This window comes from Staurois parvus, unplaced genomic scaffold (genome assembly GCF_062004578.1).
Source record: "Staurois parvus isolate SC_StPar_1 unplaced genomic scaffold, SC_StPar_1.0 ptg001349l, whole genome shotgun sequence".
NCBI lineage: Eukaryota > Metazoa > Chordata > Amphibia > Anura > Ranidae > Staurois > Staurois parvus.
In genome coordinates, this window is record NW_028319145.1 from 2,917,284 (window position 1) to 2,944,843 (window position 27,560).

The 27,560-nt window shown below is 42.4% G+C and overlaps 1 protein-coding gene across 1 annotated transcript in view; it reads right to left on the minus strand.

The window, feature by feature from the left end:
* RBBP8NL (RBBP8 N-terminal like) overlaps positions 1 to 27,560 on the minus strand; it is a 57,033-nt gene that overhangs the window by 19,050 nt on the left and 10,423 nt on the right. The window contains exons 2-7 of the mRNA XM_089661534.1: positions 21,789 to 21,905; positions 10,235 to 10,277; positions 8,714 to 8,809; positions 6,863 to 6,975; positions 3,298 to 3,370; positions 2,978 to 3,147 (exon numbers count right to left, since the gene is read on the minus strand). Coding sequence (XP_089517660.1) covers positions 2,978 to 3,147; positions 3,298 to 3,370; positions 6,863 to 6,975; positions 8,714 to 8,809; positions 10,235 to 10,277; positions 21,789 to 21,855 — 562 coding nt within the window. The 5' untranslated portion in view covers positions 21,856 to 21,905. The remainder of the gene's footprint in view (positions 1 to 2,977; positions 3,148 to 3,297; positions 3,371 to 6,862; positions 6,976 to 8,713; positions 8,810 to 10,234; positions 10,278 to 21,788; positions 21,906 to 27,560) is intronic.

Below are 27,560 nucleotides of genomic sequence, written 5' to 3' on the forward strand. Positions count from 1 at the left end.
AGGAAGACCAGTGGCGAGAGAGTGAAGTAAGAGAGAAAAAAAAAAAAAAAAACCTCATTCTCTACTTAATTCTCCCTCCCCCCTCCCCCCTCCCCCCTCCCCCCGACGTGCTGCCAGTCCTCTTTTCTTGCATTAGTTATATTTCCTTTGTCTTCTTTTTCTTCTTCCCACCCAGCTATCTCCATTCTATGCAAGTCCAGTCTATAACAAAAATCTCTTTAATCTTCCGGAAATCGCAAATACGCTGTAACCCCATTTTTCCAGCCAATTAGAAATGCTGAGGAACCCCATCTATACTGCACATTCTGTTTTCTCATTTGCTCCAACAGGGGTTTCAGGGATCTCCTTCTCCTTAGGGTCTCTACTGTTAAGTCCGCATAAATTTGGATAATAAAGTCTCCAAACTTAATTAATGATCTTCCCTTGGTCTTCTTCCAAATCTCCTCTTTGGCCCCAAATTTTTGGAACTGGACAATTATGTCCCTCGGTCTTTCCTTCTCAGTAGCCTGATTGAACTTTCCTATTCTAAATACTCCGTCTAACTTGATCCCGTCTGTTTCAGGTCTATCTCTTATGGAGTTTAGGATTTTTTTGACTAGTTCGTATAATATTTCCCCTTTAGCAGTCTCTGGGATTCCTCGTATTCTAAGATTACACCTTCTTTCTTTATTTTCTTGAACTTCCATCCTATAGATCATTTTTTTCTGGTTGTTTTCTAATTGGCTTATTTTTTTCCTTAGATTATCTATGTTCTGGGCCTGGGTTTTAACTTTCTCCTCCGTTTCTTCCATTCTTGCTAGCAGATGTCCTAAATCGTTTCGAATAGCTGTCATTTCATGTTTTATCGTTTTTTCCAGATTTTGAAACATTTCAGTCATCTCCTTCTTATTTGGTACCTGTAGTTCACCTTCAGATCCTTTCCTTCCCAGGCCATCCACTATTTGTTGGCTACTGCTGCTATTCAAGCCCATTGATAATCTAGGACTACTTCCTGAACTAGTGTCCATTTCCCCCTTTGCTCCTTGGGCCCTTTCTGGCGTAGTATTTCCATATGATGTATATTTCTTTATTGTTCCTGTTTGGGACCCTTTGGGCCCTGCTCCCTTGGGACCTTTATTCTTCATGTCCTCTAAATATCTTGGTAGACTTGCAATTTTTCCTATATCCTTTACTCTCCTAGGACACCTGGGCCTCCTCTCTTCTTATCTTCTAGCCCCTGGGAATCCTCCCCCTCCTTCACCCCCTAGTAGCCCATGACACTCAGGGGTTCACCACACAATAAGCTCCCAACATTTTTCACTCACCCCTCCTTTCTCAGGACGGTGACTCCATACTTGTGTGGGGGGTCTTCACTGCTGCTCAGTCCTGGGGGGGGATTCCTCAGGGTTTCCGATACTATATTTCTTTCTTTCCTCCTCCTTTCACTTTCCTTTCTTGGTCCTTAGAAGTCGACTCAGGGAAGGAGAGTAGCTCTTCTGATATTTATGGGTCTCTCTGACCCAGGATCAAACAGCCGGCCAGGGGGTACAGGCAGCTATACGCCAGAAGCACCCTGTCACATCAGGGCACCAGCCAGCATCCACTTTCCCTCAAGGGTCCTCCGTAGCTGGCCCCTTACTCCTGCAGCATCTCTCCTCCTCTATCCGCACAGGTTCCCATTCATGTGGTGCCAGGGGAGCCGACCTGTCACTGTCTCTCTGCGAGGGAACCGGCCGGCGTCTCTACTACCCAGTCATCCTTTGCGGCGAGCAGCGTGCTCACACCGCCCAACCTCATTTCCCCGGCAACCCGGCAGCTGTCCTGGGATCTCCCCAGCAAGTTCACCTCCCGGAGGTCCGTGCAAGCTCCGCTCTCCCGTCTCCACACCCGCCTCTCTCTCCCAGGGCTCTCCACAATCCGGTGGGGCTTCACTCCGTGAGGGTCTCGGGATGGGCAGGTTTGAGATTATCGGAGAGCACTCACATCGTGCTCTCCGACGCCGCCATGTTTTGGCTCCACCCCCCTCTTCCTGCAGCGAGTCTATCATTCGGTTTTTAGTCAATCTAAAGCACAATTCTCAAGAAAAGTGTATAATGTATGGCCTGCTTAACTACACATTCAAATCTCAAATAACTTCATTATAAATAGCACCGTGTATATTTTGCACCATCTGGGTGACCGTCTCTACCTATGAGAGCACAGATTATCATGATACTAACCAGTCATAGTGGCCACAATAGAGATTTATGAAACTCAGATCTGGTTTTTGGTAAATCTAAAGAAAAATTCTCAAGAAAAGTTTAAAATGTATGGCCAGCCTAAAGCTGGAGACTGCAAAATGAGCTTAAGTGAACAAGCTGAGGTTAGAAGCTGATTGGTTAGTATGCACAGCTGCACCAGATTTTGTGTGAACCAGCTTTAGTAAACCTCTGCCATGGGGTGCATTCATTACTGAACTCCTGAAAATGCTAGTTGCCTGACTATTGAGCTGACGCTAGGGTTGCCACCTCATCCCTTTAAATCCGAACACATATTAATTACATAGTTTACCACCTTAATCAGCCACAGAACCTGTGTAATTAATATGTGTTCGCTTTTAAAGGGAAGAGGTGGCAACCGTAGCTGATGCCCTATTTTTAATAGTTTCTGAATTGCTGACCCTGTATTTAGATAAGAAAAGCCGGAGACAAATCAGAAGTCCTTATCTACATATTTTTTGTCCATGTCAGTGATTCAAATTGCTTAACCAAGAAGCGAGTATTACAACCAGGTAATCGGTATTTTTAGAGGTCACCAATGGCAGCCTCCATGTTTTTCCCATGGCAGGATTGCTTTAAAATCAGTGTGCTCCCTCTAGTGGCTTCTACTTGTCACTGACGACAGAGCAGTCACACTCTCCCGCAAGTCTGTTCTGCATATAAACACTGATCTCTGCCTTGAGCCGACTATGATGAGAGTGCTAGTCAAGTCACACTTATGGAAGCAGAGTATAACTGACCTTCAGATGCATTGTGATCAGAAACAATTTCTTGGACCTCGTCATCTTTACACGTCTGGTTGAAGTTTTGTTCTGGGTTGTTTTTGGGGTTGGCAGCAGGGATCTCCGAGTGCGGTGATTCTGATGTGGCATTACATTCAGGGGTATGGCTTCTAGATCTGTTCTTCTCACTGCAAACAAGCACAAGCCGTGTGTATTATGAAAGGTCAGAGTGACAGGAGAGCGCTAGAACAAAATCAAATTGTAAGAGAAGAGGGATAGACTGTCAATCCCTGAAAATGGCAGCAACCATCATGACATGATGAAGATCCAGCACTTACTCCATATGCTTGAGTTTCCTCAGCTCTTCGAGGAGAGACTTGTTTTCCTCTTTTAACAAATTTATTTGATTGCCTGAAATAAATGGAAACGCAAATGAAAGAGTGCTAAAGGCCAAAAAGAATACAAATAACAAAAGATGTCATAGATGCATTATATGTATAAGTGGTTGCAAACCTCAGACATGAAATATGATCAAAGCATATCCCTCTATAGTGTGTACTTGTCTCAATCCAGAGCACTAAGTGTCATTTCTGTCTGCTGCTTCCTTCCTCTGCTATCAGCATGAATCACTTCTGACATGTATACCTGACACCAAGAGATAAAAAATGGTGACAGGGGAGGGAACTCCAGTACACAGGCTGTGATTGACAGCCTCAGCTCTGCTCCTATGTGCTGTGTGAAGGGGGTGTACCCCTTCCCTTCAATCAGCTCTCCTCACTGATATCTACAGAGTGTAATTTCAACTCCCCACCCTCTGCTTTCTGAAAGCTCAGATAAGCTGTATAGATTGTCGACTTTGACCTGCTTTAGAGGTGAGGCTCCCACAAAACTTTGTGTAGTAGTACTGCCTGGACCTTGAAAAAGGGGACATACCCCGAAAGCTTGTCCTCAAAATTGCATGTTAGTCTGAGTACTGCCTGGACCTTGAAGAAGGGGACATACCCCGAAAGCTTGTCCTCAAAATTGTATGTTAGTCTGAGTACTGCCTGGACCTTGAAGAAGGGGACATACCCCGAAAGCTTGTCCTCAAAATTGTATGTTAATGCCAATAAAACAAGTATCACGTCAGTACTCAATTGTTTCTGTGGCAAATGCAGTAATACGGCTACAATCACCTTAAGTCAATTGCTTGAAAGTTTTGATTGGCTTCTTTAGGTTAATCCCTATGTGGATACAGCATTATGCTGAATGGTCATCACAGAGGACAAGGGGGCGCTCTTTACGTCTGGAGCAAAATAAATTTAATTTCCAAACACGGAAAGGTTTCTTCACAGTGAGAGCTGTGAAAATGTGGAATAGACTCCCTCAAGAGCTGGTTCTGGCCAGCTCAGTGGATTGCTTTAAAAAAAGTCCTGGATTGTTTCTTGGATACACAGAATATAACTGGATATCACATTTATCGGTAAAGTAGATCCAGGGAATATCCGATTGTCTCTCGGGGGATCAGGAAGGAATTTTTTCCCCTGCAGGAGCAAATTGGTTCATGCTTTGCTGGGTTTTTTTGCCTTCCTCTGGATCAACTGTGAGTATAGGATTATAACGTTCTTTTTTTTCTAATGGTTGAACTGGATGGACTTTTGTCATTTTTATGCCAGACTAAATATGTAACTATGTAATACACCTAGAACTGGGTCCATATACATTTTAGGGACACTCTTGGTTTACTTGCCAACAATCTACCTGCTGAATTTTATAGCAGCAGTAAAGAGCTTAGATGGAGCCATCGGGACATGTTCTTCCGTCACAGTACGGCATTTAATGCAGGAACAGGGAACAAAGAAATGTTGTGACACAGACTCCATTCTCCTGTAATCACAACACTCCTTTGTATAAGATATCACCGTACCTTTATTATTGTGCTCCACACAACATGCGAGTCTGTGTGACTAGTACAAGTGACATGATGTCTGAGACTTCTGTGACAGTGTATGGACTTGTTCACACATGAGGTTGGGGCCACTAAAACCATGTGGTGCAGCCACGCTTTTACTGCCCCCCTCCCACCTGCTACCCTCTAGCTGCAGAGGCAGCGATCAGGAATGTACACATACTCCAAGCAAAGCATCACGGCTACGGCAGGAATTATCCTCCCGTCCCTTTTGGCAAGCGTAGTATCCACTGAACACAACCCAAGACCAGGGGCAGAGTGACCATTTGGGAACTCGGGCACTGCCTGAGGGCCCGGGGTCAGTAAGGGGCCCCATGAGATGCCCCTGGTACCTTTTTCATAGGCTTTTTTGAGTTTGGGCAAGGACACAGGGGCCCCATGATCCCCTATTGCCCGGGGGCCCCATGAGTTGTCAGTCCGCCCCTGCCCAAGACCCGAGTGAACACAGATGCTCTGCTAGTGCGGGCATCAAGGTATTAAAGCAGGCAGTGAGGAGGCAATACAACGCCTGCTCTCTGACATGGATCACTCTTCAGAGAGCACTGCTAGTGTAACTGAGCCCTAAGACTGGACTTGGGCCTCATTTACCAAAGTTTGTGAAGCAGAAATTTGGGGTAACAAACCTATAATATTTAAAATTTTCTAACTTCCTCAAAAACTCAGAAATGGAATCTGACTGGCTAGGATAGGCAATGCCTCCATTTTCCTTTCCAATGTTTTTTGTCAGCGATGATCAAAGGACACGTTCTGAGGAAAAGCTGAAGTGTTTTATTAATGGTCTTGAAAGTGAATTCATAGAAATAATGTTAATGTTTTAACAAAACTTATTCTTTATGTAAATAGGATTTATAAATGAACTAGGAATAACATAATAAATATATATGAAAAAACCCCAATGTATGGATATTTATTATTATGTATGGGCGACGGGGTATGCAAGAAACGTGATGGCAAAGAAGCAAATGAAGCTTGCCGTAGTCAGGTACTGTCAGGGCTGTCTTAAAAGCATCATGGACCCAGCAAAGTAATGCACTGGGGCCCCTAGGAGCCTGCCCCAATTTACACACCTACTCTCAAGAATTAAAGTATAAATAGTTGATAGAATGAAACATATATTTATTAGTACTTTCAATAAAATTTATTTTAAACAATCAGAAAACATGCAACAAGTCAAAGACTAATCAGCACAAAAGGCACGGTACAAGGGGGGTGGAGGCAGAAGGGCACAAATCTGAGATCAGGAGGGCACAGTACAGGGGGAGTCAGGAGGGCACAGTACAGGGGAAGATCAGGAGGGTACAGTATAGGTTCTGGGGCGCTGCTCTGGGCCATCCCGGGACAGCTTAGTAAAAAGCATGACTGTCCCAGCAAATCCGGGACAGCTGGCAAGTATGATGTAATGTAAGATTATCATGGGGCACCTATGCACTTGGGGCCCCTGGGCAGTGCCCATACATTAAGACAACCTGGGTACTACCTAATTTCAATTTTTGGTAGACGCTGGAGAAGTAAACCTTCTATCTCATCTATCATTTAGGAACTTTGTTGGTGAGATCTTTGGTAGATGCTGGAGAGGTAAACCTATCTCATCTGTCATCTAGGAACTTTGTTGGTGAGATCTCTGCACCCGAGTTCTCACACCTGTTGTGCCCATTATGAGGGGCTCCCCCATTCCTGCTAGATTTATAATCATTTTACATTATGGAGAATGTAACAGCTGGAGCTGAGAACACCAAGGTGAGTGGGAACACCCAAACTCCCAGGTGCACAGGAATAGAACCAGGATTTATGGCAGAGAGATCTCACTGTTAGACTATCCAAAACAAAGAAGACAGTGGCTGACAAAGCCAACCAAATTCTTGCTACTGCTAAAACAGCCCATTCGGGTGGACTAATACTTTTAATTGATGGTAATTGTGTCAGTGGGGTACCCAAGGTCCTTTGAATATACTCACTGAGAGAGGAAATCTGCTGAAGAGTGTGGATGTGACAGTTCTCATATTCCTGCTGCTTCTTCTTGGCCAGTTCTTGGGTCACCGTGCACCTGTCACACAGTCCGGCTCTCAACCTGAACAACAAACCAAAAACAAACCATAATGAAATCGATAATAATGAATAATATTATATATAAGTGTATGTATAGCAAAAACATTTTCTGCTAGTTTTAGATAAAGTAGGGAAGGGTTAGAACACCGGTCAGGTTTTCATTGCTGCCTGTGTCCATGGTGAGAGGATTCACCCCTCTATTTTTCCTGTTGGCCACTGTAACTAAAACAAAAAGCGAAGGAAAATCCAAAATTTTAATGCTGTCACCAGAACAGGAGTTGAGGGATCTTATAATGGAGACATCTGTTTCAGTGACAACTGTCTAGGACAGTGGTCTCCAAACTGCGGCCCTTTGCTTGCCTCTACCTGGCCTTCGGGGTACTATTCCTCCCACTGACACCAACAAGGAGGTACCATTTCTTCCACTGGCACCAATTATGGGGCATTTTTTCTTCCACTGACACCAATGATGGGGCACAGTTCCTCCCACTGATATAAACAATTAGGTACTATTCCTCCAACTAATACCAAGGATGGGGCACTATTCCTCCAACTAGTACCAAGGATGGGGCACTATTCCTTCCTCTGATACCAATGATGGGGCACTATTCCTTCCTCTGATACCAATGATGGGGCACTATTCCTCCCATTTACACAAACGAGGTACCATTTCTTCCACTGGCATCAACTATGGGGCATTTTTCCTTCCACTGACACCAATGATGGGGCACAATTCCTCCCACTGACACCAATGATGGGGCACTATTCCTCCCATTGACACCAATAATGGGGCACTATTCCTCCCATTGACACCAATGATGGGACACTATTCCTCCCATTAACACCAATGATGGGGCACTATTCCTCCCACTAATACCAATGACAGGGCACTATTCCTCCCACTGACACCAATGATGGGGCACTATTCCTCTCACTGTCACCAATGATGGGGCACTATTCCTCCCACTAATACCAATGATGGAGCACTGTTCCTCCTAGTAATACCAATGATGGGGCGATGTACCTCCTTGTAATACCAATGTTGGGGTACTATTCATCCTAGTAATACCAATGATGGGGCACTATTCCTCCAACAAATACCAAAAGATAGGGCACTATTCCTCCAACTAGTATCAAAAATGGGGCACTATTTCTCCCACTGATACCAATGAAGGGGCACTATTCATCCCACTGACACCAATGATGGGGCACTATTTCTCCCACTAATACCAATGATTGGACACTATTCCTCTGTCCACTGACTTACAAGCACTGTGTCAATTTTTTTACTCCTACTGACACTGGGGCATTTTCTACTCCCACGGGGCACTCCAGCCTTCCTAAAGTCTGAAGGACAGTACACAGTTTGGAGACCCCGGTCTAGGAGGGAAATCTCACCAATAGGACACTGATAGCAAAAACATACTGAACAACCCTTCCCTACGCTATTCAAAATACGAAAGACACATTTTGGCTATATGCAACTAAATATAACCCTGATTAAGGAAGGAACTCTGCTGTGTAGTTTTGGGTGAATGACTGGAGGATTGGTATGTTTCTGGAGCAAAAGAACTGGGGCCAGCTTGGAAGAGTTCTCCTTAAAACATGTCAATTTTTAGTACTGAAAACCTGCGCCTAAATTTCTAAAAGTGATCTGAGTGTTATGAACCCAAACAACTTCTTATACATAGCTGTTTTTTCCCTTCACTCCTGGAGTAACATGGAATGTAGGAATGACCTGGATCAGACGCAGTTCTCACCTGTTCTCAAGCACTTTAATATTTTCATTGAGGATTTTGTGCTGCTCCCGCAGTAAGTGATTCTTAGAGAAGAGCTCTTCAAGCCTCTGAGTGTCCCTAAAAGTTATAGAGGAAAAAAATAAGATAATACATTGGGAACAGCTCAATTGTTCTACAAACCAAACAGGTAAAAGTGTCCACAGATATTATTCTCATTGCAGGAGGAATGGTTATTAGTGGCTTGAAACACTGGTCAGGCACTGACCATTAGGAATGGATTAACCACCAAATATTTTGTTCACGCTAGCACCCATGTGCATTTTTCTCTCTTGTACAGTATAAGGGTAGCAAGAGATGAGCAGGGGCGGACTGACCATTTAGGCACTTGGGCACTGCCCAAGGGCCCAGGGTCAGTAGGGGGCCCCATGAGATGCCCCTGGTACCTTTCATAGGCTTTTTTAGGTGTGGTTTGAGTGTGGGCGATAATACAGGGGCCCCATGATTTCTTATTGCCCGGGGGCCCCATGAGTTGTCAGTCCACCCCTGGAGATGAGAATCTCAGCACACATTCTGGCCCCTGGCTGGCTGTTGGATTCTATTGGAGAACAGGTTGGTACTGTATTTTATATGGGCATATTGAGGAGGAGGCGAAGGTGGTTGTAAACCTCAGACATGAAATATGAACAAAGCATATCCCTCTATAGTGTGTAGTATTCTCAACCCAGAGCAGTGTCATTTCTATCTGCTACCCTGTTCCTCTGCTATCAGCATGAATCACTTCTGATGAATTTTCCTGACACCAAGAGAAAAGAGGTGGCAGGGGAGAACAGCCTGTGATTGGCAGCCTCAGCTCTGTGTGATGTGTGAAGGGGGTGTGTTTCTTCCCTCCAATCCGCTCTCAGAGCTCTCCTCATTGATATAACTTCAGCTCCCCGCCCCCTGCTTTTCAGAGCTGAGAGGTCCTGTGTAAATTCTGCACTTTGAATGGATGTAGGGGAAAGACTGCCTTAGATAAACAGGTACAACTTACGCAGGATGATTTGGTTAATCTCTGGGTATCACATGAGGCCAGTCACTTCACTGGGTATATGTAAGGGTTTACAACCACTTTAATGTCAAGAGGCTGTTAGGAGGCAACCAAAGTGTTGCTTTAGCAGACACAACATGATCTGACACTTTGAATAGTACTAGACAGAAGTAACTGTCTTTGGATTTAAAGGAGAAATGGGGTTGGGCTGTGACCACCTCTTCTACAATTATTAATATACTGAATATTAATATTAATTTTTTTTGAATATAAAACAAATATTATTATAGCTTGGGACCAGCGCTGCTCTATGAACAGCTGAGATTAATAGTATGCTTGGTGCTGTTATTCACCAATGACTCTCACATTCATGGTTTCAAATGATGCAATTAGAGTTTGAAAAGAACCATTTTGTGAAAGTAAAAGCAGGTAAATAGGCTGTGAGTACATGTAGCAGAGAGCAGTATTGTTGTTTATTACTACAGTGACCATCTGTCACCATGTTTTGCACTCACCTGCATCTCTCCATTGTCAGCTCTGTAAGCTTTGCCTGCATTCCTGCAACAAAACAAAAAAATGTCCATTAACTAGTCCATCAACTCCAAGTGCTGGGCTCCTGGTGCTAAAAACCAATGTACCGGCATCTGAGAAGGGCTTTCCGAAACATAATGCATAGTTCAGTCATGGTTCTACTTAGTGCTAGGACTGAAGGGGTACAGCTCTAGGATATACTATATGAAGGAAGTTTTGCAAGTTAATGTTCCGCTCGCTTTTGGAGGAGACCGCAATTTAAGGTCCCTAGGGTCTTCTCCCGTAGTTGCTCCTGCAGCCAGGCACACAGTCACAGTCCCTCCTTTGGCTCAATGAACAGCTTAGGGGTATGCTTTTCTGATGCTTTATTGCAGAACTTGAACTTGGATAGGTTAGGGTAACTGTGGGATACTCCAGTAACTTTAGAAGCAACTTGAGGACTCTAAACTTTCTCCTAGAGATCTGAGAGCAGTCCTTGCACAAGCAAATATTGGACTGAGCTATAGCACGACACCATACACAATGTCTCCTTTGAGCAATGCCGACTCTAGCACGAGAGGGATGGCTGCAGCACACTGTCTCAGGGATCTCTCACACCAGTCTGTACTCACTAATGTCCTCGGATAATTGGACAACCCCTTCCAATATTTTCCAGACACTTCTCCAGTGATAGTAGACCAGGTCCCCAGAAAGTCCCTCAGTAAGCTCAAAACAGACCCCCCAGTTAGCCTAGCTGGGACCTCGTTGAACAGCAGAAATATGGCAAGCCTGCCTGGAAGGACGGCTGCCCTCCAGGCTGTGATCTCCTCCTCCTGGAAAAAGACACCCCTGTGCTAAGTCTCAGTATATTTATACACTCTCCCAGCCACTATCTGGGCATACTCCCCCATAGGGATTGACCAGTACTGCACAAATATGCAGCTGCTGATTTGGCTCTCCCAGTCCTTTATTTTCTAGAATTCTTCCAGACAGACAGGGGGAAGCAGTCAACCCTGTAGCCAGTGAAACACAGAACAAACCAAAACAATTGCATGCAGCTCAACTGATAACAGTGATCCAAAAGCTAAATTTACCTAACTCAGCTTCCACTTTGCTATAATCCCACTAACAGTTGAGCATGGAATGTTTAGTAGCCAGGAGATGTCATGGATGGACTTATTGCACAGGTGGCAACCTATCACGGGACCACGCTTGGAGTCACTGAGCTCCTGAGAATGACCCATTCTTTCACAAATGTTTGTAGAAGCAGTCTGCATGCCTAGGGGCTTGATATAAGCCAACTAACAGTTGAGCATGGAATGTTTAGTAGGAGATGTCATGGATGGACTTATTGCACAGGTGGCCACCTATCACGGGACCACATTTAGAGTCACTGAGCTCCTGAAAATGACCCATTCTTTCACAAATGTTTGTAGAAGCAGTCTGCATGCCTAGGGGCTTGATTTTATACACTTGTGGCCATGAAGGTGATTGGAAAAGCTGAATCCAATGATTTGGAGGGGTGTCCCAATACTTTTGGCAATATAGTGTATTTGGTGTGCCTGAGTCTATGAGGACTGGTGGATCCTGTCTGGAGGAGGAAGGAGTAAGTTTCTGTCTAGTGGTGGTCAGAGTCCTGGTCTAGTGGTGGTCAGAGTCCTGGTCTCTGAGGGGAATACTGCTTGCCTTGATCTTACTGGTAATGTAGGGGTCACGGCGTTGAGGTAAGCGGCTTTCATATATGGGTGGCGGAGAACACTAACCACATTGTTATTTGGATTGCACTAACACGGTGATGATTCAGTCATGGATTGGACTATTATAATCTCATGGACTATACACGTTTATATTTGTTATCATACACATTGGTATTTAGTTAATATTTATAGGTGGTTGCTTTTAATTTAAGTATTTAAGTGGTTTTGTTGCTCTGCGCTATTGTGGGGTATTTCGTACATGCATGCATGCCTATGTATCCAACATTCTAAACAGCGATCAGATGTTGGAGGTTATCAGAATGGGTTCATGAATATAGCTTTAAAGGTAGATCTTTCCTTTCAGCAGGTCACATGTTCTGGTTCAGGCGGTACATGTCCAAATGCCTCTAGTGCAGGAGAGCAGGTAAAGGTGGAGGTTTAATTCATATCCTTTTACATGTTTATCAAAGGAGTGGTTAATAATTATTCTAACAGCACAACTGCTGCACGCAAGAAAGAGATTGCAGCATTTTAAACAGCTTGTTTGTGGTTAAAATAACTGAAAGTGATGTCACGCTAATAAGTGGGAGCTCTAGAGACAGTTAAAAGCTTTTCTATCATCATTTTAAAAGACCCATAAACTTTAAACATTGGATGCCCTGTAAAAAGATACATAAAGGCAGGTTTTCTTGTACCTGTCAGGATGGAAAAAACGCTAACATTTTTCCAACTTGTCAGCCACCACTTGACTATGCAGTTTTATCCTATCACTTATTCCTCTGTGGTTCAACCACTGACCTCAAGCTTTAAGAATTTTAAGATTCTGGTTTTGCTTAAGCCAATCCCGAGGGCTGAAAGCAGCCCTTTAACTTGGCTTTAAATGCAGGAGCAAAATCCAAAAAACACTGCGTTAGAAGGAAAAAGTGTGTTAAAACTCAATATAGCAGCAAGAAGACCATACAAGAAGACCATAGAAACAGTGAAGTGGCGAACGAGTGACCAGATATGATTATTGTACCACATCCCTTAAAATTGCAAATATTCAATAGAGAAAATGGGACTTTCAGGGTGCATAAACATGAATACCACACATTAACCCTTTGAGGACCATAAGATTTTGGAACGCCAAAAGAATCAATTTTTTTGTTTTTAAAGTTTGTACACTTCAGTTGCTGTAACTAAGCCATTTCATGAAATAATTGGCAAAAAGCTAGATCCATTTGTTGTTTGTTGATAAGAACAAATATTTTGACTCAAACCAAAAAAAAAAAAAAGAGTTTTAAGTTCTTAATCAGATGATACACGCAATTAAAAACATGGGAAAAATACGTCCCTTGGTCCTCAAAGGGTTAAAAGTGCCCTCAATGGGGTGAAACATGTAGGGAGTAACTACGTTTACCTAACCAAGTTTGAATCTCAGCTGGTATTCTTAGAATTGAAATTGTTTTTATGTTTCTGTATTTTTTTTTCCTTTCTTGTGTTTTTTATCTAAATACGAAATAAAAATTGTATAACTTGTAATGTGTGGTATTCATGTTTATGCACCCTGAAAGTCCCATTTTCTCTATTGAATATTTACAATAAGACCATAGTCAATAAGTGCAGCCCTCAACTAAATAAAATAGTACATTTAGAAATAAATAAATCATGTTAAATAAATAACAAAAAGTAACAAAAAGTCCAAAGACTTCATATAGTGAGAACGTGCAAACTTCACGTAACCCAAGAAAGTCCACAGGTGAACAGGGTAAATTTAACATGTTCAGCATAAACTTCAAATATAACAACTCCTTCAGTGGTAAGTAGACCAATGATAGCACCACATGTCCTCTACCAGAAATCACTCTGAGGCTTACCAGAGTGCATGTGACTCGCAAAAGAGAAGTCAAACAGTACTTGGTGAATTGTATCTTCTCCCAGATCACAAGATGGCCTCTCCTCTCAGAGTGGTCTTTCACCGCAACACATTCGTGATCCCTGAATCAACCCAAGCCTCAATCATGTAAAAAAATCCAAAAATACCACTTCCCATAGTGTAAATCTGGCAGGTAGATTTATTAAAATTTGGTAAAAACACATACAAACTGTGGATCATAAAATCGGCATTAAGACTACACAACCCAGAATCCTCAGCAATGCACGTGCATATGTGGTGATGTCACGGCTTCCGGATCTGTCCAATGCGTTTCGTCAAAGAAGATGTCATCAGGGGCATGGGAGATGTGGACTAGGACAGAGATTGGCGAGAATAGGAAGAATAAGGAAAATTCTGTAGTCCAGCAAGAAGAGCTACAATGTTGGTTGGAATTTCAAAGCAGAAAAGGCACCGTGTTGTCAGTCCAAACAGGAATTTAGGCGCACACTGGGTTTCTGACAGATGAACAGCTATTTTTCTGTAAACGCAACATTTTTAGAGATAAAACATATGGGAAAAATGTACATGTATTGCAGACATATCCTGAATATGTTTTTGTTTTTATATTACAGAGCCACACCAGGAATGAATTGTCCAGTTATGGGGTGGCGGGGAGGGGTGTCAAAGGCAAATGTCCTGTACACATCATTCTCCTTCTTTAAGACCCAATGAAAGGGGTGTTTTTGAGACTCCTGAAATGAGTTGGATCCATCCTTCATCCTAATTTATATTGAAATAAGTATAAACCTAGACAAATAATTCCTGATGTGGCACTTTAATCTCAAATCCATTCAGACACAAGCCAAAGAAACCGTGGAAAGCCTTTTTGGCGTTAATAAGATGCCGGCCGAGAATCTGAATACTCTGTCCAAATACCACCACAAACGTCTACACTAATAGGATAACTCTAGGGTCCCAGTACCAATCTTTCTGCTTTCACAAATTATTATTATTAAGTGCCACCAATTCAAGTCTGAGTCCTAGCAACTTGATGAATAAGAGCTCTAAAAATCAGTCGCAAAATACACTTTAATTAAACAGAGCGTAGGATGGAAGCACAGCAGTGGGGAAAAGCAAGAGGAGCACTGACCAGAGATAAAAGTACAAGCAAGAGGTTGACCATTATATTGGGGAAAATTAGGACAAATGCCCATGCACCTTTTAAAAAATAATATTTTGTCTTGAAACTGTGTTTTATGTTAAATTTATAACTGGAAACATACTGGCAAAGTGGGACTACATCGTAATAATGTGTGATCCTAACAGCTTATTAGACCATTTCCAGATCTGAAGCTCGGTGTTGTTGTATTGAATGCAAACAGCTTGGAATAGCACAATGTATTTAACTCTCTGCCAAATGCATTGTTAAACGTCTGCTCAGGCTCATTAAGTATAAAACATTCAATGCGGTAACAATTCAGGCCCACGTGACAAACCCGTCTTGCGAGTTTCTGTCTTTTTACACAACTCAAACAGGTATTTGCACTTCAACTTAAACTGTGTTTGTGTTATAAGAAAAGGTGACATTGAGGGAGGTCCAAAATGCCTGTTAAATTCCATATACCATCAGCTGGTAATAGACCCACAGCCTCATTTTACTAGATGTAATTTAAAGGTTCAGTAAATGCAAGTCACAGGCTGCCTTACAGTATGTGAAATAGGTTTTGAAAATGAACCTGACCTGGCCTAAAAGATTCTATGATAACAACAGTGTTAAAGTGCAGGGGCCTTGTGCTGCCTTATGTCAGTCTTCTGATTCCTGTGTTCCTGTGGAGGACCATTGGTTCCAAGGCTAGGCCGTACATGGGGTCTCAACTTCTGCCCAAGTGAAGATTAAGCCTTGAACCTCCTTTACCCACTTCCTGTCCTTCATACGTCAAAGACCAGAAGATTACTAGTTAGTAAATGCTCCATCCAGCCTGTGACAGCTGAATGACAGGGGGGCAGGACTAGGAACATGTTCATCCAGTGATTCTGTGGCTAGTGACAAGACAGTGACAAGTGATTCTGTGGCTAGTGACTGCCTTGTGGTTTTGTTGCTGTCCAAACCAGCTAGGTGTCGCTTCATCCATTCTGCTTTGTTCCGACCAATTATGGGGAGACCTCCATTAGGGAACATGTCAGCTGCTGCAATTCTTTGACACCATTACTAGTGTATTGAAGAAAGGTGTGGGACGCTTGATCTCTTATAGCAGTGGGTGTTCTCTGTCAGGTCTTAAATAGTGTAGAAGGAATGATTATCCTTAGGTAGCTCAATCAGCAGTGGTGACCAAAGGTTGGCTTTTTGCTTGAGTAGAGATTGGGTGTCCAAGGAGGTGCCAGAAGCAGAACATGTAAAGTCCAGATTTAATTTTATTTGGATTCTAATATCATAAAAATCCAACACATTTCAGGGGTTCAAACACGGGATCAGCGGCAATCATACAATGTTCCCCTTCCGGGATCCCTCCAGTTTTAATAGTCCAGTACACACTTTGTTCAACAGAACCAAGCCCTGATGAAAAGGTACACTTTGAACTCCCCAAATTTATTGCTTTTTTTATGACATAAGAGTCCGAATAAAATTAATTCTGGACTTTATATGTTCTGGTTTTGGCACTTTTCTCCTTGCTCACTGTGTGACATGGACCTTAGAGGCAGAAGGTGGAGTTTTTTTTTTCTTGTAGAGAAGTCATATGGCCACATATGCAATCTAGTCCTTGGATCCAGGCAGCCCTATAGGTTCACTGGGATCGTTCTGAAGACTAGAACAGGTGTATATATAGGCAGCATAAGATAGCTGCACTTTATTATTCTTTGTTCCTGTTGTATGTTTTAGGTCAGGTCAGGGTTACTGTAATACTTTTCATGGATGAATAACTGAATTCTTTATGGAGGCATCCAAGAGAAGAAAAACACATTAATTTTGGCTACTGAACACTGAAATATTCAAGATGATCTGCATTGTTCAGACTGCAAGGAAAACTCCCCTGGCACTTTGCTCAAGGTCGGCCATAAACCTTAAGATGGCTGGCGGCAAGTTCAGTCCAGGCCTCAATTAAATTACAGTTCTCTGGGTACTACACCGCACAATATTAAAGTATTGCCCCTTTCTTATGAAAATGGGAAGATCACATAAATATCTGCACAGAATATCATGCAGGAATTTAAGTATTAACTCTCAAATTAATTTTAACTGTGCAAACTTACTTATGAAAAACTTATATTTCCCCCCTTTTTAAATCTGAGGTTCAGCCCTGTCATAAGCTAGGAATACTAATAATACACATCATGCTGTGCATGACAGTATAAAAGAAATGAGCCCAGCAATTGTATCTTTTTAGCTATCAGAATCTGTTATTTGGTATTGTTATGCGCTCTCAGTAGCTAGGACACAGCATGTGTGTGGTCAATGAGGTCAGGCTGTTGATTTGTAACTCGCCATGCCAGGAAAAGCAGCAAGTTCTTAATAAAGATCACAATCTTACATAAAGCTTTTCCAGACCTTATAGAAAGGGAATTATTGGAGATTGCTCTTTATTAGAATAATTTCAAAAAGAATGATCTCTAAAGTAATGTTTTTCAGGCCTCCCTCCCACCAGGCCTTGGCTTTCTTATAGTGTCAGGCTAAATGACAGCTCAGCCACACCATCACTAAGATGGCTATCAATTATTTGCAAAGCCCAACTTTGTGCCTACCCCTCTGGGCCCTCAGCCCACCCTTGCAGCGGCTCCACCTAACCTCCAGACTCCACCTCCTAACATAGCAGCTGCATCGAGGGCACTCTGAAAACAAGTAAGTGGCATGGATGTGACACACCTTGCACCTGCTACTGCAAGCTCTTTTCCTTGTTTGATGTGAACATTCAGATGTTGGCTCAACTTCCCCCAATGCTGGCCTATCAATTTACTTTCCTGTGCTTTGTGAGGAGCTGGTGGGGACTGCCCTGCTAGCTCTGTGAATGTGTGTAGGCACTAGGCCATCCAACCCATGTGACACAACTGGTTATCTTTTTTGTAAGAAAGGATGGTCATACACTCTGGAGGACCACATTTAGGCAGGGTTAGGATAAAGTACATTCACAGCTGGCACTGTGCCATTTCTTCAGGCTGGCAGGAGACATTTGAAGACTAAATAGTTCCCTGCTATGAGTTCCCGGCAGCCATCTTGGGGAGGGCAGCATCTCTAAGCGGACGCCGAAATCCCAGAAGATTTGGGTGGCCATCTCAACACTGAGGTGCTATAATTGCAGATTCTACATCATTTGGTGTGCCCACAGTGTTAAAGTAGGTTAAGGACAGATCCTGACTGGTTAGGGAGACAGCAGGAGTAGTGATAGGGACAGGTCAGTTATGAGGAGGGAAAGCAAACATTTCACCTACAGCTTGTGTCTTCTACAAGCTTCTTGGAACTGTCTCCCAATAGCAGCTGGATAACTGCAAGGAACAGATCTCCTGCTTGCAGCTATTGTATTCTGACAGTCGGCAACCACTGACTGGCTATAGTCAATGTTCAGCTGACAATTTTCTGCCCAGCTCCTCCAATTTTCAATCTGAAAGATGTTGAGTGAAGTGGCGTCGACAGGGCCACCCATGGCTCGAATTTCGTCAGGCAATCAGGAACAGGTTGAAAAATGACCGTGTATGGCCAGCTTAAGGTCTTTTAAAGAACTTGTTGGACGTTTTTGGGGGAAAGGCTGTAAGTAGAGGAACAGTTATAAATGCACATGTGGAGGCTGCTGATGGATGAGTAAAAGATGGCTGTACATTATAGGGAGATCCTAATGGATGAACATAAATGTGATTTACTTTGAGGTGCGACTGCTGATGGAATATGTTCACATTAAAAAGGGGGAGATGCTGATGAATCTAAGGGGGATGTACACTGGGGGGTTGCAGTGGATGAATATAAAGCTGCTGTACATGGCGGGGTCTGCTGGTGGATGAGTATGAAAAAAACTGGTGAGGCTGCACATAAGAGAGTGTCTATTTGTTTCTATTTAAATTGCATTATTTCATATATTCCACCGAATACACCTTTTTAATACATTTAAATACATATTTTGCATTCCCATATATTTATTGCATATATATATATATATATATATATATATATTTTGTTTTTTTTTTTAATTATTATTTATTTAATTTTTTTTGCTGTTGTGGCATGAAAGGTTTTGGAAGAATTTACTACGCCTTGTACTAACTAAGGTTAAGAACCATTGCTCTAAAGGAAACCTGTCCTAAATGAGACTTGAGACCCTGCCAATGCCAAAAATGCTTATTGTCTGCCTGTGTTAATACTCTGAGTCATTGACCTAGAACAAGCATGCAGATAAATATTTTTAAATCTGTAACTCTTAGTGTGCAAACGTGTTCTGGTTCAGTGACTTCAAAATTTGTAGCCAGACTCGACCAGGAAACAGGGGAGGACTGGGCTAGGACAAAATAATACTTGTTGGCCTGGTGGTCAATACTTTTCCAATTAAACTTGAATCAGAGGGGAACCTGCAGTCAATGGCAGCTGCTGGTATATATATATATATATATATATATATATATATATATATACACAGTTGCAAGAAAAAGTATGTGAACCCCTTGGGATTAAGTGGAGTTTTGCATGAATTGGGCATAAAATGTGCTCTGAACGTCATCTGAGTCACAACAATAGAAGAACACAGTCTGCTGAACATAATACTACACAAACATTAGATGTTGCCATGGTTTAATTGCACATAACATGTAAACATTCAGAGTGCAGGGAGGAAAAAGTATGGGAGGCGCTAGCTTAATGACTTCTCCCAGAGCTAATTGGAGCCAGGAGTGAGCCAACCTTGACTCCAATCAGTGTGATGATATTGGATGTGTTGCTGACAGCTGTCCTGCCCTTAAAAAACACACACCTGTTTTGGGTTTACTGGTTTCAAGAAGCACTGTCTGATGTGAACCATGCCTCGCAGAAAAGAGCTCTCAGAAGACCTACGATCAAGAATTGTTGACTTGCAACTGTATATATAGCTATAGCTATCTGCTCCTTGTTCAGACCTGCAAGCACAGTTCCTAGAAGAGGAATTTCTTTCGGAATTGACTTTCTTTGTCACACGACCAAACGTAAATGGCTGCAAAGGAAGGCAATGCTGGAAGTATACTTCAGGGCTTGCGTTGAAGGGCTGCGATGGACAAATGCTGTGTGCTTTTGACATCACTTTAAGATGTTTCTGATGTCAGTGACAATTCATTGTAGTTGCAGCTGACCATCATTTCACCTACTTCAGTTGCTTTTGCATTCCCATAAGCTTGTGTGAGGAGAGAAGCAGTTCTAAAGCACACAAAACCCTGTGGACCCTGTTCCTTTGTTTAAAATTTATTTTTTTACAACTCTCCTTTCTTATATTTATTATATACAGTATTAAAAGGTTTGTTAAATATAAATAAACCGTGGTCTTTATGAGAATTCCCACCTTTAACCAGGGCCACCAATCACTGCGGCACTGTAGCCTACATGAAACTTTCCTTACCATGAATTGGCTAATTGACTGTTTTTGCTTTAACATTACACAGAATCATAAACAGCGACTAACTGAGGAGTAGGACAAGTCTGTTCAAGAGCCGCTGTCTTGCGGCCTGTCTGAACGAGACACACAACAATGCAGTCTTACCACCAGCTCTACTTGTTTAACCAACACAGCCCAATTCACTTGCTCTTTCCCAGGGCATTTTTCTCACGATTCTTTTCATAGCATGCCTCGTCCTGTCCCTCAGTACATGACAAAGAATAAAGGACCAGCAACCAAAGAGACAATTTATTTTTCACAAATATACTACATAAGTAAAGCTTCCCATTTTCTTTTTTTTTTTTACAGATAATACGACACCTGTCAATTTTGTATATTTGCCATGCAGCCTATTATTCTACATTAGCTGTCATTTTAGTATAGCATACTCAGTGTGCAAATAATTGGAGTTATTGTTGCAGCGTGTCGCAATGTGACTTACACAGGGCTGGGGACCCTTTCCCACACTCCATGTGACAACGATGAGCATCTAAGCAGCCAATCACCATGTGATAACACTGTCATATGAGAGGAAGGGGAATGGGTCATATGCTTCTTCATACTTAGAGCGGTGAATGGAGTGGTGTGGAAAAGGATGGAATGGAAAGGCGAGTAAAAGCAACTGCAAAACAAATCTGTTGCTTTGCTCTGTAGAACTTTCAAATCATCTTTTTTATATGAATTTCAAACACCAAATAAAGCTGTTATGTGTTTATGAAAAACAACTAATTATTAGGGCTTGATTTCAGGTGCATTCTGCTTGCATTAGAGGACATTTTGAGATGCCTCTGAGATCATTCCTAGGTACATTTGACCTGCAATTGGCCTCCTTCTGACCAGCATTTGACCTTCTAAGCGGCATCGACCAGTTTCAAGATGCTTTTGCCTTCCCATTGACTTGTGTGGGGAAAAAAGCCAACTCTAAGGCGAGCAAAATACTATAGGCAAAGGTGCTAGATGTATTTCTTTGAACACTGTTGGTATAATTAACTGAACTGAACTCAAATTTCCTTTCATCTCCTGCACAGCAGAACTTAGAAAAGGGAGAGGAAGGGCTAGCAGTGTGTTGTAAAGTTCTGCCAGTCTAACACTGGAAGCTTGTTGACAGGAGGAAACAGCAGAGTGATGAATCATCAGCGTGCTTCTTCTAGGTTCAGTCAGGGATGTTAGTCAATTGTGCTATATGGGTGTGCCACCCAGATCACAGGACTGGTTGACCTGAATTAAACATTCTTCAGCAGGTTGGATAGTCCACATACAGTATATGTTTTTCTGGAATTCACCAAGTAGTATAGGAAAGGTCAGTATGACAGCCCCAGAGCGCCTCTATAAAACTTGACAGCAATGGCAGTTCCAATATTACACTACAGTAGGAAGTGGATGTATAAATCAGCAAGAAGTAAAGCCTTACCTAGCACCTCCTTGTCGTGGATCTCCTTCAGTCTGTGGAGAGCTTCACTAAAGCTCTCATTTGACATGTTGCCGTTAGCAGTAGCCAATATCTGTAGCAATCATTTACTTGTTGCCCCTGTAAATAAGAATACAATTTTAAAAATTAATTCTCAGAGTGGTCATTTTTAACATGGGAACTATGATGTAGAAAGCAAATATAAAACATTACCCATATTTTCTAAATAATTATAATACAGGATTTATATCCCGCCAACAGTTTGCTCAGCGCTTTACAATATAACGGGAGACAATACAGCAACAATACAGTTCAATACAAGAGGGATAGGAGGGCCCTGATCCTGGGAGCTGACAATCTAGGAGGGAGGGGCTAGTGGTACAAAAGGTAGTAACTGTGGGGGATGGAGTTATTATTATAATACAGGATTTATATGGCGCCAACAGTTTGCTCAGCGCTTTACAGTATAACGGGAGACAATACAGCAACAATACAGTTCAATACAAGAGGGTTAGGAGGGCCCTGATCCTAGGACTTACAATCTAGGAATAATGACTGTAATTGGCACTGTAGTTGTGAGTTGTGTGCCGAGATATAACAGTGTCAAAATAAATATATTGACAAGTAAATTATAATTATTGACAGTATATTGATTGGCTTAGAGCAGTGGCAGACATACTGGGTTTTATTTACTAAAGCTGGAGAGTGCAAAATCAGACTCACTTCTACATAGAATCAGCTTCTAACCTCAGCGTGTTCAATTAAACTTTGGCAATACAACCTGGAAGCTGATTGGTTTCTATGCAGAAGTGAGCCTGATTTTGCACTCTCCAGTTTTAGTAAATGAACCCCACAGTATCAGTAAGATGAAGGGACCCGTTTCTGCTAGATGTGGGTCTGATGGGTGCATGTAGACTTGGACTTGGTTCAATCTAGCTAGTAATTGATACAAAGTGAATCGTTTTTTTGTTTTTTGTTTTTTTTTTAAACTGCGAATGTTTAAATGGGGGGCCCAAAAACTAGTCTTGTATAGGGGCCCTTTGATGACAGTTAGCTACAGTTATACAGCTTTGTCTGAATGGGGTCACCACACCAACTAATTTGTTTATCTCTTTCAATCATTTTAAAATTGTATAACCAGAAGGAAAATTCTCTGTTGCATTGTGCTTTCATGCAGCTGACAATGGAATGCAGTGTACTAAGATAAATGACAAAAATGGCAGCATAAAAATCACATTATGGTTTATACCATTGGCTTGCACCTATTTAGTCCAAGCACAAGTCTAGGGCCAACAAGCTATAAAAGTTGAATATTTTCTGGGTGAATAAGCAAGCTCCACAGAAGGACAAGCTGGGATCTCTGGTTGTAGGGTGTGTTTAACTGACAGTTTTGGAGCTGTATGCAAAGCGTGTCCCTTGACCAATTATACAGAAAACTTGTTATTTCAGTTTATGTTGACTGTCTGGTTGAACTTGTGAGCACTGAAGTTTAACCCCACGTCATATTAACCCCTTCACGCCTAAGGGTAAAACAAATCTAAAGGCCTAAGCACAATTCTGCACCGTTGACATGTAATAGCAAAACCGTACATATCATCACAACTACTTTGCACATCCAGGTGGATTATACCTTGATTTTTTTCAGGACAAATTGGGCTTTCATTTGGTGGTAAATGGTAATGGATATCTCCTGATTTTTTTTTTATTATCAAAGGAAAACTGGCCCAAAATAGTAAAAAAAATCCTTTTTTTTTATTTAGCTATGTGTTTCTTGTTATGAACATAACCTACCACCAAAGAGCAACCCAAAATAAATTCTCCAGCTCTTGGCGATCGCAGCGATACCATATATGTGTATGTTATTTGTTGTTTGTACCCGTAGTACAGCCCAGAAACCACAGTGCGCATTTTGTTTTTGTCTTTTTTTTTTATTTTTTTTTTTTACCTAAAACACATTAACACTAACTGACACTGATACCAATTTTTTTTTTAATCTTGACCTTTGACCTTGACCCTGACCTAAACACTAACCCTGGCACTGAACTAGATCAAACCTTGATCTAGGTATTTTTTTTTATTTTTTATTTTATTTTTTTAATATTTATTTATCTTTTTTTTTTTTTTACAAACTTTTTTTTTTCTTCTCTCTGACAGGAGTTCGAGAGATACAATGTATCTCTCTTCTCCATTCATAGAGAGAGAGAGAAAAAAAACAAGGGGGCCGGGCTGCACAGTGACTGATCACTGTGATAGCCAATCAGAGGCTATCACAGCGATCATGTGACCCGGGACCGGGAGTCCCGGGTCCCGATCGTTAGAACGGGACCCGGTGCTCTCAGTGACACCGCGGTCTCGGTGCTGGGAGCGCGCTGAGGGGCGCGCTCCCAACACAAAGACAGGTACGCAAATATGCGGCCCCACGGAAAAAAGCCCAGGTCCGTGAGGCCGCATATTTGTGTTACGTCGGCGTGAAGGGGTTAAGAACCATGCTTAAAAAAGTCATATAGTCTGTATTTATTCATAGACATTCTATCCAATATTTCACATATTCATTTTACAATGCTATCTCTTCCCTGAAAGGTTTCCGGCATTTGCATGGATGCGTTAAACACCAAAACAAAGGTCTGAGCTTCATAATCCACTTTTTGGCCAAATATTTTCCATGTTTTCACACCTACGTAGAATGAGAATTAATTTCCCAAAGACCCTCCTTGTCAAAACTGTGCCAAACATTTTTCTTCCATTGACATGAATGGTCAGGGCTGCAGACATAGTCTAGTGTGGCGACTAATGTTGTTGTGAGATATCTGGACAGTGAAGGGACACACCTAACCAAGCAAGCATGAGAGTAGGGAGTGCTTGGTATTGGTCACAGACATTATTCAACAGGAATTTAGATTTTCATGCATTCTCATGGTTTGCTCGCTTGTTAACTCCCTTAGAGTCTGGTCACATTGGTTGCAGAAATGAATTAGTGTATGAACATCCCACATTTGGCTATGTAGGCACATTTTTAAAGCGGAGCTCCAGTCAAAATAAAAAAAAAAAAAAAGTCAGCAGCTACAAAACTATAGCTGCTGACTTTTAAAAAAAACCCTCCCTCGATCCAGCGGTGTCCTCACCGCACCTCTCCCTCTCTCCAGCACTGGCATCTTAAGTGTGGGCTCCCGGCTATGACAACTTGTGACTTCAAGGTCGTAGTAGTTTTCTGGGACCTGTCACGTGTCCCAGAAGAGTACAGGGAGGGAGGGAGGACAACCTCCACTTCTGATCACCTAGTGGAAGTGGGAGCGGGTACATGTCCAAATCAGATCCAAATCACAGTGGAAATGGGACCAGGTACCCGTCTTCCCAAAGGTGACATTTCTTAATGGGGAGTGGGGGACAAGGCCTTAAGGCGGAACTTCACTTTTTAAGTGGAGCTCTGCATTAAGGTGCATACAAAAACTAATCTCAAATAAGTGTAGCGCCCACTAGGTGGGGCTAGTGTGAGATAAATTGATTTTTTGGCTCATGGCAGTGAGTGAGCCCAAATCACTGTGGGTTCATTGTGGGGTTAGGCTGGATGGCTCGGCAGGTTGGGACTCTATTGTCTCTACCTGGTTCTGGAGGTCCACAGAATCTTCCAGAAGCAGAAGGGTGGAAACTTCAATCTGCGAATTCATGGGAGTCTGACCAATCCCAGAGAGGAGGCTCTGGTGGAGTGGTAGACCACCACATAAGTATGAGAGAGCCATGCTAACAAGTGACTCAGGTGGAAGATGGATTGCTGGGAGGTATTGCTGTGTTGCCTGGGAGGAAGCTCTGTCAGATTGGGGTTCTGCTTCCAGGCTGGAAACTAAGCTGAAAGAGCGAGCTCCACTTCTCTGCCATCCACTGGGGAAGGACAGCCTGCAAAGCTTGGAGAGAAACCAGCCCAGCTAGAAGGCCTGAAAGCAGTTATTTTCACAGCTGTCAGACAAGGACAGTGTGAGTACCTCTACACCCCCAGGGCCTAGAAGGAAGAGGTCTGCTGGATGCAAGTTTTGGCAAGTCTTCAGGGGACAGCTCATAGCTTACCCAATCCCATGTCCTGGGATCAGATACCGTATTCAGGTGGGCTGGTATTCTGTGCACCAAGGGGATCAAGAGTTCCTACACATTTTTACGTTGCTAGAAATCCACTCAGGGGACACCAATCTCCTAGACGGGGATTACTTTACTAAGGAAGGTAATAATTCTGCCTGGAATTCAGTCAAGCATCTGTCATTTTTTTTTACTAAGTGTGCCAGATCAAGAAACGTCCTCATCATTCTGTTTCTTCAATCAAATTGGGCATCCCATAACCCCTTTACCCTATCCAAGTTTAATCACTTAATAAAACAAAAAAAAACAAGTCCATGGACTGTTTATTGACTTTGTATGCAAGTGTGAAAAACGTGTGTTGCTTGGCTGTGCAGAGCTTAAGGGGGACCCAAAAACTCAGTGGCCCTCAAGAGGGTAGCGCTATATAAGTGCCATGTTAATGCCCATACACATATGGGCACTGGGTGTCTGACTTGGCACTAGCTTTATGCTTGTACCAGGTCAGAGACTATCTACATTATAAAGCAAGGATGAAGATGACAGCCCTGGGGTGCTTTTGACACCTAGTTACGTCTTTGACTTAAAGCATAAACTGCATTGAATTAGGAGCTCTGAACATTTGTCTGGGCTTTGATGCGAAAGATTCAAAGTAGCCAAGCCTTGTCAAATGTAATATTTCATTGTGACATTAATCCACACACTGATAAGCTCATCGGAGATATGACTTTCTACATCAGTGGTCTCCAGACTGTGGCCCACGGGCCGAATACCACCTTTTGCTTGCCTTTAACTGGCCCTGGGGGACTATTCTTCACCCTGATATAAGGCACTATTCCTCCAAATGACACCAGTGATGAGGCACCATTTCTTCCACTGACACCAACAGTGGGGCATAATTCCTCCCACTGACGCCAACAGTGGGACACTATTCCTCCCACTGACATCAATGATGAGAGACCATTCCTTCCACTAACATCAAAATTTAGGCACTTTTCCTCCCATTTATTCAAATGATGGGACACTATTCCTCCTCCTCGTACTGACCACAGCTATCACTCCCACTGCAAACCAAGCCTGAGGCATTGTTTATTCCCACTGATGCTAGAGAATTTTCTACTTTCACTGTCCACAGTCTGCATAACAGATTAGAAGCTACCAGGGACCAAGATGCAGAATAGATAAGCTGAGTTCCAGTGCCACACCACTATTTCTGCTGGTGAGAAGCTGCGTTCCAGGCTGGTTGGAGGATGTCCCCATCACCACTGATCTTCTTTTCAGGTCTCTGACACCAGAATGGACGCCGAGTTGTGATCATACTCGGGGACCCTGCAACTGAACTTTGCTGCATTCATTTGGTGGTATCTTTATTATTAAATATATATTTACCTGGGTATGTGTGTTGGGCCCTTTTGTGATAATACCTGTTTGTATATTGGATATATGTACTATAATTAATCCTCTCCTATCTAAAGCTGGCATTACTTCCATAATTATAGTGAATACTTGTGAGCTATTATGGATCAAGGTGTTAAATAAATTCTGAAAGTGTATAGGGTGCGCTGGCACTTGCACTAACTCACTTGACTAGTGTATATAGATGATGGAAAAAGATAGCGCCGCGCTCCTATATAATATATACAGCTTAAGCTTAAGCTTTAGAGGTGTAATAAATTCCAATATGAACTGTGACTATACCACTAAATGCATATA